This window comes from Salvelinus alpinus, chromosome 9 (genome assembly GCF_045679555.1).
Source record: "Salvelinus alpinus chromosome 9, SLU_Salpinus.1, whole genome shotgun sequence".
In the NCBI taxonomy this organism is placed as follows: domain Eukaryota; kingdom Metazoa; phylum Chordata; class Actinopteri; order Salmoniformes; family Salmonidae; genus Salvelinus; species Salvelinus alpinus.
Window position 1 is genome coordinate 45,679,114 of NC_092094.1, and position 11,977 is coordinate 45,691,090.

At 44.2% G+C, this 11,977-nt stretch overlaps 1 protein-coding gene across 12 annotated transcripts in view; it reads left to right on the plus strand.

Moving 5' to 3' along the window:
• The window catches only part of LOC139530193 (CCR4-NOT transcription complex subunit 2-like), a 29,290-nt gene extending 19,029 nt beyond the window's left edge, over positions 1-10,261 (plus strand). For 3 of the 12 annotated variants that reach the window (XM_071326365.1, XM_071326368.1, XM_071326378.1), the window contains 8 exons: positions 364-521; positions 4,439-4,598; positions 4,717-4,873; positions 4,979-5,040; positions 8,276-8,325; positions 8,462-8,562; positions 8,856-9,006; positions 9,690-10,261. In XM_071326365.1, coding sequence (XP_071182466.1) covers positions 364-521; positions 4,439-4,598; positions 4,717-4,873; positions 4,979-5,040; positions 8,276-8,325; positions 8,462-8,562; positions 8,856-9,006; positions 9,690-9,776 — 926 coding nt within the window. In that variant the 3' untranslated portion in view covers positions 9,777-10,261. Of the gene's footprint in view, positions 1-363; positions 522-4,438; positions 4,599-4,716; positions 4,874-4,978; positions 5,041-8,275; positions 8,326-8,461; positions 8,563-8,855; positions 9,007-9,689 lie in introns of those variants that run through there. The other 9 variants (XM_071326372.1, XM_071326373.1, XM_071326370.1 and 6 more) reach the window with 8 other exon arrangements.
• The last annotated feature ends 1,716 nt before the right edge of the window (positions 10,262-11,977 follow it).

The following is an 11,977-nucleotide window of genomic DNA, read 5'->3' on the forward strand; positions in this document are numbered from 1 at the left end:
GAAGTCTTTATAGCGCACTAGTATGGATTTATAATTGTGTACTAATCTAGGCGGGCTACCTATAGTAAGGGCTCAACATAGTGCACTAGAAAGAAGGGCTCATTGTTAATGCACTAGGCTTGGATGCTAAAGGCACTTGGCAGTGCATGTGTAAAAAGCATCAGACTCATCACGTTACTGTGGGCCAGTCAGTACTGCTAGACACATTCTCATTGTAAATACTTAGTTCACTTGTCTCTCTTCAAATATTAACAGTGGCGAGTCATGTGATGAAGAAAGGGAAAAGGCCTTCTCCAATGGTGTATCTATATGTATATATAACCCAAAGCTAAACTTCTTTCTCATTGTGGTGATTTATTTAAGAAGCCTCTTCTCTTCATCTCATGACCTCATCAGTTGGCATGGTGACGAAGCCATCGAACGAGCCGACGCAGGATTTCTCCATCCACAACGAGGACTTCCCTGCACTGCCTGGTCCCAACTACAAGGACCCCACGTTGAGCAATGACGACAGCAAGACAGTGAGTCACGCAGACAGACAGGCTTACTTTAGCCTGGTTGTCAGTCTGTTTTCCTTGGTCGTTGTCATGCCAAACATGGATGAAGCTGAAACGGACAGGCAACCAGGCAAGGCCTCCTTATATTGAGCAGCAACAGCTACTGCATATTCAAGTGTTTCACCTTATATATATATATAATGGCGCCGGACGGGATGGCCGCCGTTTTACGGGCTCCTAACCAACTGTGCTATTTGGTTTGTTTTTTCGCATTGTTTGTAACTTACTTTGTACATAAAGTTGCTACTACCGTCTCTTATGACCGAAAAGAGCTTCTGGACATCAGAACAGCAATTACTCACCTCGAACTGGACAAAGATTTTTGTCTTTAATGAGTCTGACGCAAAGGATATACTGCTCTCCGGAGAACAGGCCCAAACCCCATCATTTGCATGAAGAAAAGGCGGAGATACAGAGGGAGAAGGTCAGGGTGCCTTGTTAGGAAAACAAGCTCGATGATCTACCGTCGCGACTATCCTATCAACGGGACATTAAAACTTCTTATGGCTGCAATCCCGTTAACGGGATCGATATGACAACAGCCAGTGAAAGTGCAGGGCGCCAAATTCAAACAACAGAAATCTCATAATTAAAATTCCTCAAACATACATGTATCTCATACCATTTTAAAGGTAATCTTGTTGTTAATCCCACCAAAGTGTCCGATTTCAAATAGGCTTTTCAGTGAAAGCACCACAAACGATTATGTTAGGTCACCACCAACTCAAAGAAAAATTCAGCCATTTTTCCAGCCAAAGAGAGGAGTCACAAAAAGCACAAATAGAGATAAAATGAATCACTAACCTTTGATGATCTTCATCAGATGACACTCATAGGACTTCATATTACACAATACATATATGTCTTGTTCGATTAAGTTCATATTTATATCCAAAAACCTCCGTTTACATTGGTGCCATATTCAGAAATGCCTCCCAAATATCCGGAGAAATTGCAGAGAGCCACGTCAAATAACAGAAATACTCATCATAAACTTTGATGAAAGATACATGTTTTACATAGAATTAAAGATACACTTGTTCTTAATGCAACCGCTGTCAGATTTCAAAAAGCTTTACGGCAAAAGCACAATATTCAATAATCTGAAAACAGCGTTCAGCCACAAAAGCAAGCCATACAGTTACCCGCCCAAATTGTGCAGTCAACAAAACTCATAAAAAGCAATATAAATCTTCACTTACCTTTGCTGATCTTCGTCGGAATGCACTCCCAGGACTCCCACTTCCACAAGAAATGTTCGGGTTTTTTTCGGTAATGTCCATCATTTATGTCCGAACAGCTATTTTTGACGCGTGTTTGGTATACAAATCCAACGTCAGGGAAGCGCGTTCACTAAAACCTGACGAAATGTCCAAAAGTTCCATAACAGTCAGTAGAAACATGTCAAACGATGTATTGAATCAATCTTTAGAATGTTTTTACCATAAATCTTGAATAACTTTCCAACCGGAGAATTACATTGACTTCAGATGAGCGATGGAACGGAGCTCCCTCATGTGAACGCGCATGGTCAAGGAACGGTCACCTCATGGCAGACCTGACTAATTCTCTTCTCATCCGGCCCCCCTTCACAGTAGAGTCATCAGACAAAGTTCTACAGACTGTTGACATCTAGTGGAAGCCGTAGGAAGTGCAAACTCATCCATATCTCGCTGTGATTTCAATGGGAGCTTGGTTGAAAATCGACCAACCTCAGAATTTCCACTTCCTGTTTGGATTTTTTCTCAGGTTTTTGCCTGCCATATGAGTTCTGTTATACTCACAGACATAATTCAAACAGTTTTAGATACTTCAGAGTGTTTTCTATCCAATACTAATAATAATATGCATATATTAGCAACTATGACTGAGGAGCAGGCTGTTTACTCTGGGCACCTCTGTGCACCTTTCATCCAAGCTACTCAATACTGCCCCTGCAGCCATAAGAAGTTAAAAACAGTAATATCTTATGTTTCACTGAGTCGACGACACGGATAATATAGAGCTGGCTGGGTTTTCCGTGCATTGGCAGGACAGAGCAGCTACGTCTGGTAAGACGAGGGGCGGGGGTGTGTGTCTTTGTCAATAACAACTGGTGCGCGATGTCTAATATTAAAGAAGTCTCAAGGTATTGCTCGCCTGAGGTAGAGTACCTCATGATAAGCTGTAGACCACACTATCTACCAAGAGAGTTCTCATCTATATTATTCGTGGCCGTTTATTTACCTCCACAAACCGATACTGGCACTAAGGCCGCACTCAACGAGCTGTAAATGCTCATCCAGAAGCGGTGCTCCTAGTGGCCGGGGACTTTAATGCAGGCATACTTTAAATCCGTTTGACCTTAAATCCGTTTTACCTCATTTCTACCAGTATGCTACATGTGCAACCAGAGGAAAAAAAACTCTAGACCACCTTTACTCCACACACAGTGACTTATTCCTGCTTACAAGCTAAAACTAAAGTAAGAAGTACCAGTGACTCGCTCTATACGGAAGTGGTCAGATGACGTGGATGCTACTCTACAGGATTGTTTTGCTAGCACAGACTGGAATATGTTCTGTGATTCATCTAATGGCATTGAGGAGTATACCACCTCAGTCACCAGCTTCATCAATAAGTGCGTTGACGACGTCGTCCCCACAGTGGCCGCACGTACATATCCCAACCAGAAGCCATGGATTACAGGCAATCTCCGCACCGAACCAAAGGCTAGAGCTGCCGCTTTCAAGGAGCGTGAAGTGCTTTCACTGACATTTTCAACCTCTCCCTGACCGAGTCTGTAATACCCACATGAGACAGCCTATAGGGAGGAGGTCAGAGACCTGGCAGTGTGGTGCCAGGACAACCTCCTCTCCCTCAATGTGAGCAAGACAAAGGAGTTGTTCATAGACTACAGGAAAAGGATGGCTGAACAGGCCCCTATTAACATAAACAGAGCTGTGGTGGAGCGAGTCGAGAGTTTCAAGTTCCTTGGTATCCACATTACCAACAAACTATCATGGTCCAAACACACCAAGACAGTCGTGAAGAGGGCACGACAACACCTTTCCCCCTCAGGAGACTGAAAAGATGTGACATGGATCCCCAGATCCTCAAAAAGTTCTACAGCTGCGCCATCGAGAGCATCCTGACCAGTTGCATCACCGCCTGGTATGGCAACTGCTCAGCATCCGACCGTAAGGCACTACAGTTGGTAGTGCGTACGGCCCAATACATTACTGGGGCCAAGCTTCCTGCCATCCAGGACCTGTATACTAGGCGGTGTCAGAGGAAGGCCCATAAAAATGTCAACAACTCTAGTCACCCAAGTCATAGACTGTTCTCTCTGCTACCTCACGGCAAGCGGTACTGGAGCGCCAAGTCTAGGTCCAATTGGCCCCATAACAGCTTCTACCTCCAAGCTATAAGACTGCTGAACAATTAACCAAATGGCCACCTGGACTATTTACATTGACCCCCTCCCCCCTTTGTTTTTACACTGCTGCTACTCGCTGTTTAATATCTATGCATAGTCACTTTACCCCAACCTACATGTACAAACTACCTCGACTAACCTGTACCCCCGCACATTGACTCGGTACCCCCTGTATATAGCCTCGCTATTGTTATGTAATTTTATTGTTACTTTTTGTTTACTTAAGGTTATTTAGTAAATATTTTCTAAATTCTTGAACTGCATTTTTGGTTAAGGGCTTGTAAGTAAGCATTTCACGGTAAGGTCTACACATGTTGTTTTCGGCACATGTGACAAATACGATTTGATTTAGTTAGAAGAGCAGACATCTTATATTAAAAGCAAAGTTCCATGATGTCATGTGGGTTATAGATGTAATAAAAATAAGATGATTATTAATTCATTTGTTTCTTGCTTTGTTCAGAACCTAAACTCTACAGGCAAGAGCACGTCCATTGCAGATGGGCCTATGTTCCCCGGAGACAAGACGACCTCAGCACAGAACAACAACCAGAAGAAAGGGATCCAGGTGTTACCTGACGGTGAGCCTTCTCAACCAATCACACCTCTCCGTCTCGACCTGGGTGGGTTTTGAGATGGTTTCTGCATGACTGTTGGCCAGTGGTGATGTCCAAATTTGCACTAGCTGGAGGGAAAGCTCTACTTCTTGATTATTTTGTGTTGATTTTCCTACATCTGTAGGACGGGTGACGAACATTCCCAGGGGAATGGTGACGGACCAGTTTGGAATGATCGGCTTGCTGACATTTATTCGAGCGGCGGAGACGGACCCAGGCATGGTGCACCTGGCGCTGGGGAGTGACCTCACAACACTGGGACTCAACCTCAACTCTCCAGAGTAAGATGGCTGCCCTGTCTCAATATTAGGTTGAAGGGATACATAAATCAAAAATCTAAGTTAAGTCCACGTTGAGAGTAACATGTCCCTTTCCTCTCCTGACAGAAACCTGTACCCCAAGTTTGCTTCCCCCTGGGCATCAGCACCGTGTCGACCTCAAGACATTGGTAAGACATTATCCTGACCACACGCACACTGACACGCACACTGACACACACCAAGACTCACACCAAGACACATACACCTGTGCAGACACAAAGATGGCGCCGAAGAACATGGCTGACGTTTTACATTCTCCCAACCAATTGTGCTATTTTGTTATTTTTGGTGTGTTTTGTGTAACTTCTTTTTTAACTTATTGTGTACATAATATTACTGCTAACTTCTGGACATCAGAAAAGCGATTACTCACAGCGGACTGTAGGAAACTTTTTTTCCTTTAACGAGTCCGACGAGAAGGATATCCTGCTTTCAGTGGAACAGGCCCAGATCTACGCCTTTTGCACGAAGAAAAGACGCCGGAAAAGAGGCCGCAGATCGGGCACCCTTCTGAGAATCCGGAGGCAAGCAAGTAACTCCCATTGACTTCCAATGTTCTTGCTAACATGCAATCATTGGAAAATAAAACTGATGACCTACGATTAAGATGATCCTACCAACGGGACATTAAAAGCTGTAACATCTTATGTTTCACTGAGACGTGGCTGAATGAAGATACGGACAATATAGAGCTAGCAGGATTTTCCATGCATCGGCAGAACAGAGACGCTACCTTTGGTAAGACGAGGGGTGGGGGTGTGTGTCTTTTTGTCAATAACAGCTGGTGTGTGATGTCTAATATTAAAGACGTCTCGAGGTATTGCTCACCTGAGGTAGAGTGACTCATGATAAGCTGTAGACCACACTCTACCAAGAGAGTTCTCATCTGTATTATTCATAGCTGTCTATTTACCACCACAAAGTGAAGCTGGCACTAAGACCGCTATCAACCAACTCTATAAGGCCATAAGCAAAGAAGAAAATGCTCACCCAGAAGCGGCGCTCCTAGTGGCCAGGGACTTTAATGCAGGCAAACTTAAATCAGTTTTACCAAATTTTTACCAGCATGTCACATGTACAAGCAGGGGGAAAAAACCCTAGACCACCTTTACTCCACACACAAAGATGCATACAAAGCTCTCCCCCGCCCTCCATTTGGAAAATCTGACCATAATTATATCCTGCTGATTCCTGCTTACAAGGTAATACTAAAGTAGGAAGTACCAGTGACTCGCTCTATACGGAAGTGGTCAGATGACGCGGAAGCTACAGGATTGTTTTGCTAGCACAGACTGGAATATGTTCCATGATTCATATATGTTCCAGTACGTACATATCCCAACCAGAAGCCATGGATTACAGGCAACATCCCCACCGAGCTAAAGGCTAGAGCTGCCGCTTTCAAGGAGTGGGAGACTAATCTGGACCCTTATAAGAAATCCCGTTATGCCCTCAAACGAACCATCAAACAAGCCAAGCGTCAATAGAGGATTAAGATTGAATCCTACTACACCGGTTCTGACGCTCGTCGGATGTGGCAGGGCTTGAAAACTATTACGGACAACAAAGGGAAACCCAGACGCGAGCTGCCCAGTGACGCGAGCCTACCAGACGAGCTAAATGCCTTTTATGCTCGCTTTCTCGGTAGCCGATGTGAACAAAAGCTTTAAACAGGTCAACATTCACAAAGCCGCTGGGCCAGACGGATTACCAGGACGTCTACTCAGAGCATGCGTGAACCAACTGTCAAGTGTCTTCACTGACATTTTCAACCTCTCCCTGACCGAGTCTGTAATACCTACATGTTTCAAGCAGACCACCGTAGTCCCTGTCCCCAAGGAAGCAAAGGAAACCTGCCTAAATGATTACTGCCCTGTGGCACTCAAGTCGGTAGCCATGAAGTGCTTTGAAAGGCTGGTCATGGCTCACATCAACAGCATCCTCCTGGACACCCTAGACCCTCTCCAATTCACATACTGCCCCAACAGATCCACAGATGATGCAATGTCAATTGCACTCCACACTGCACTTTCTCACCTGGACAAAAGGAACACCTATGTGAGAATGCTGTTCATTGACTACAGCTCAGCGTTCAACACCATAGTGCCCACGAAGCTCATCACTAAGTTAAGGACTCTGGGACTAAACACCTCCCTCTGGACTTCCTGAAGGGCTGCCCCCAGGTGGTAAGAGTAGGCAACAACACATCTGCCATGCTGATCCTTAACACTGGGGCCCCTCAAGGGTGTGTACTTAGTCCCCTCCTGTATTCCCTATTCACCCACGACTGTGTGGCCAAACACGACTCCAACACCATCATTAAGTGGTGGGCCTGATCACCGACAACAATGAGACAGCCTATAGGGAGGAGGTCAGAGAGCTGGCAGTGTGGTGCCAGGACAACAACCTCTCCCTCAGTGTAAGCAAGACTAAGGAGCTGATCGTGGACTACAGGAAAAGACGGGCCGAACAGGCCCCCATTAACATCGACGGGGCTGAAGTAGAGCGGGTCGAGAGTTTCAAGTTCCTTGGTGTCCGCATCAGCAACGAACTATCATGGTCCAAACACCCCAAGACAGTCATGAAGAGGGCACGACAAAACCTCTTCCCCCTCAGGAGACTGTAAAGATTTGGCATGGGCCCCCAGATCCTCATGGTTCTACAGCTGCACCATCGAGAGCATCCTGACCGGTTGCATCACCGCCTGGTATGGCAACTGCTCGGACACCTGACTGTAAGGCGCTACAGAGGGTAGTGCGAACAGCCCAGTACATCACTGGGGCCAAGCTTCCTGCCATCCAGGACCTAGGCGGTGTCAGAGGAAAGCCCATAAATTTGTCAGAGACTCCAGTCACCCAAGTTATAGACTTTTTTTCCCTGCTACTGCATGGCAAACGGTACCGGAGCACCAAGTCTAGGACCAAAAGGCTCCATAACAGCTTCTACCCCCAAGCCATAAGACTGCTAAACAATTCATAAAATCGCCACCGGACAATTTCCACCCCCCCCCCCTTCCTTTGTACACTGCTGGTTGTTTGTTACCTATGCATAGTCACTTTGACCCCACCTACATGTACGGATTACCTCAACTAGCCTGTACCCCCGCACACTGACTCTGTACCGGTGCCCCTTGTATATAGCCTCGTTATTCTTATTGTGTTACTTCTTATTTTAGTCTACTTGGTAAATTTTTTCTTCTTGAACTGCACTGTTGGTGTATTCGGCGCATGTGACAAATAAAGTTTGATTTGACCAGGATAGTCCACTCATTTGCCACAGTTGCCACTCTATTCCACCAAGACGCACACACACCCGCACCCCGCACTGAGCCTTTTGGTGACCCTGGTGCCGCCTCTCTTTCAGACTTCCACGTCCCGTCTGAGTACTTAACCAACATTCACATACGGGACAAGGTAGGTGATAAATCAGTAATCTAACCAGTTTGTGTAACACCCCTTTTCATGTGGCATTGATCTTATGCTCTTGAAGAAAGCACAATGTCATCATTGGAACGAATGATGGTGTTGATTAAGATATGTTTCTCCTCAGCTGGCAGCTATTAAACTGGCTCGTTACGGTGAAGACCTGTTGTTCTATCTGTACTACATGAACGGAGGAGACCTGCTACAGCTCCTGGCAGCAGTAGAGCTGTAAGTAGCACATCCAAACTACTACTGAAGGCATTTAACTTACTTTGTAGTATAGAGTCTCTTGCTCATCTTTTATTTAGAAATGATCAGACTCCTCTCAAAAGTGATTTTTAGAGATTTTACTTCACCTTAACTCCCAGCATCACTTTTTGGTTTTCTTCCAATAGTTGTCCAAAGTACCACAGTTCTTTCCATAGGTTGTTATCAATAAGCGATTTGTGCGTATTTTCTTTGACTTGACTGTGCAGTAATGGGATTTCTCTCTCTCCTGCCTGTGCCTGGTGTTGGTGCAGCTTCAATCGGGACTGGCGGTACCACAAGGAGGAGCGGGTGTGGATCACGCGGGCGCCGGGTATGGAGCCCACACTAAAGACCAACACCTACGAGAGGGGAACCTACTACTTCTTTGATTGTCTTAACTGGAGGAAGGTAGCCAAGGTAAAGGTATTGGCTTTAGTATCTACCCTCAATCAATACACTAAACATTAAAGGGATAGTCCGGGATTTTGGCAATCTACTTCCCAAAAATCAGATTAACTCTAGTATACAATTTTTGTCTCAGCGTCCAGTATGAAGGAAGTTAGATGTAGTTTTGTGAGCCAATGTGAACTACAGTTAGTGCAATGCTAACCAGAGTTAGCATGCTAGCTGTTCTCATAGACGTCCAGTCATTGTGCTAACGCTAGTTAGAAATTGCGCTAAAGCTAGTTATCATTTTTCTTCAAACTGCACACAGAGATATAAAAATGGTATCCTCGAGATCATCTTACTTTGGGGAAGTAGATAAAGGGCTTCATTGCCAAAATCGTGAACTATCCCTTTAAGAGAAAGCATTATCTGTGTGTGCCTTTTTAGATTTAGATGTATGCCATGAGTTGTGAATCTCCTTTGATGGAGTTACGTGGTTTACGTACTAGTTTTGTCTTGGGAACTTTTATGAGTTTTTAACTTTGGTTCTGACCCTCAAGAAAGGCTTGTAAAAAGGCTCAAGGTAGGCCTTCAGTATCTCTCGGTTACTGGTGATGTCACACTGGGTTTTTAGTTCTTGATTATCAGTAGTCTCACTTGGGTCATATAAACTCAGCAGGAGTCTTCCATTACTGATTGTGTGTTCTCAATCCCTTTAGGAGTTCCACCTGGAGTACGACAAGCTAGAAGAGAGGCCCCACGTCCCGTCTACCTTCAACTACAACCCAGCCCAGCAGGCCTTCTGAGGCCCAGTACAGTATAGTCCCAGGGTTACTGCTGTCCCTGCACCCCTCCCTCCCAGCCTGAGGAGGGTGCTGTGGCCCAGGCATCCATCCTGGTTTTTATTCCTTGAGGATCCGTTTAAAATGACTGCAGAGGAGGTCCTCACCACCGCATAAGGGTGGGGAAAACTGAGCCCTGCCTTTCCCAAATGATGTGCTGCCCAAACACCTACACTTGTTCTGTTTTTATTCCTTTAATGTCCTTGTTTTTTGAGGTGGGAGTTGAGCAGGGTCTGTGTTTTGTTTACCTCTGAATCAGAAGACTGACTATACCGGCACACTTTACAGTGACAAAACAAGGGTTATGACACATTTTCATCAACAAAAAAGTGACAACGGTGGGGAAGGCAAAACCAACAAGTACCATCCCACACGTGAGAACGAAAGGGGCCGGAAGAAATGCAATGTTCGTTGCTGCACTATTTAGTAATAAAAGAACACAAAGATTGTTTGTGCTTTTTTATGTGAAAACACTCCCTCGTATTTTGTTTTGGAAAGATCAGCAGCCTGTCTACACCTCTCTCTCTCTACTTCTCCTCTCTTTCCATCTCTCCTCTTGTACATTCCCTCTTTTCTCCTCAACCGGCCCCACATCTTTCTTTCCTTTTGACGGGTATTTTCTGTCTGGCTTCAAAATAGACACAGATCGGATACTTTTTGTGAATGTTCTCACAACCTGTGGACAACCCGTACAAGGGTTGTTAGAATACCTACCCAGCTTCATTGTTCCAGAGCAAGCAAAACACTTTCCAGTCTTTGTTACGATTTTGTAATAAACGTGTAAAAAAAAAAGATATTTTTATGTTTGAACATCACATGTATACTGATATGTATGTATGAATCTGTATGTGTGTGTATATATATATATATATATATATATATGTGTGTGTGTGTGTGTGTGTATATATATATATATTTTGGAGAGAAAAAATTGCTCTGCCTTGTACCTCGTTTTTAGGAGGTCAGCGTGGATAAAATAGGACATTTCTGTATCTGCTGGTCAGGGCGTCGCACTCGGAGCCGTGAGCACTTACGACGAAGAATTACAAATAAAAAGACAAAGGAAATACCTGATTCTCAGCTAAAACAAGGAAATTCACCCCCAAACAAACCAACTAATCAGTCCAAAGCAAGAGGACAGACAGACACATTTCACTTAAAGCTGTTTAAACAGCAGCATTTCGTAGGAAATGGAAAAGTGAATAATTTTAAGAATAATGAATACAGATCAATCTTGTATTTTCTGACGTTCAAAGCCTCTTTTCTTTGTAATAAAGCAGAAAAGGCTTTCCTGAACTACTATTGTGTGGCGTCTGGTTTCTGAGGGAAGGAGACATTTTTGACCTTCACGAGTCTGGATGAAAACCAAAAAAAATTGACACAATATATATGAAATTATATCCCCCTTCAAGTGGTCCTTGCAGTTGTATATGTATTATCTGTGTATTACTGACCTACTGATACACATCATTTAAGGGCCAGTCACAGACAGGACCATCCATCTCCGGTGCAGTGGAATTGAATGACAGAAGGAGTAGGGAGGGATGGAATGTGTAGGGCTAATACAGAACCTTCAGAAAGTATTCAGACCCCTTGACTTTTTACAAATGTTACTTTACAGCAGGGCTGCCCAACCCTCTTCCTGGAGATCTACTGTCCTGTAGGTTTTCAGTCCATCCCTAATTTAGCATATCTGTTTCAGCTAGTTAAGGTCTTGTTGAGCAGCTAATTAGTAGAATCAGGTGTGTTAAATTTGGGTTGGACTGAAAACCCACAGGACTGTCGATCTCCAGGAAGAGGGTTGGGCAGCCCTGCTTTACAGCATGATTCTAAAATGTATTAAATTAAACCAATTCGTCAGAAATTTGCACACAATAATGACAAAGCGAAAACAGGTTTTTAGACATTTTTGCAAATGTATTTATTCACATAAGTATTCAGACCCTTTGCTATGAGAAATTGAGATCAGGTCCTCTTTCCATTGATCATCCTTGAGATGTTTCTACAACTTGTTTTGAGTCCACCTGTGTAAATTTAATTGATTGGACATGGTTTGGAAAGGCACACAACTGTCTATATAAGGTCCCACAGTTGACAATGCATGTTAGAACAAAAACCAAGCCATGAGGTTGAAGGAATTGTCCATAGAGCTCTGAGACAGGATT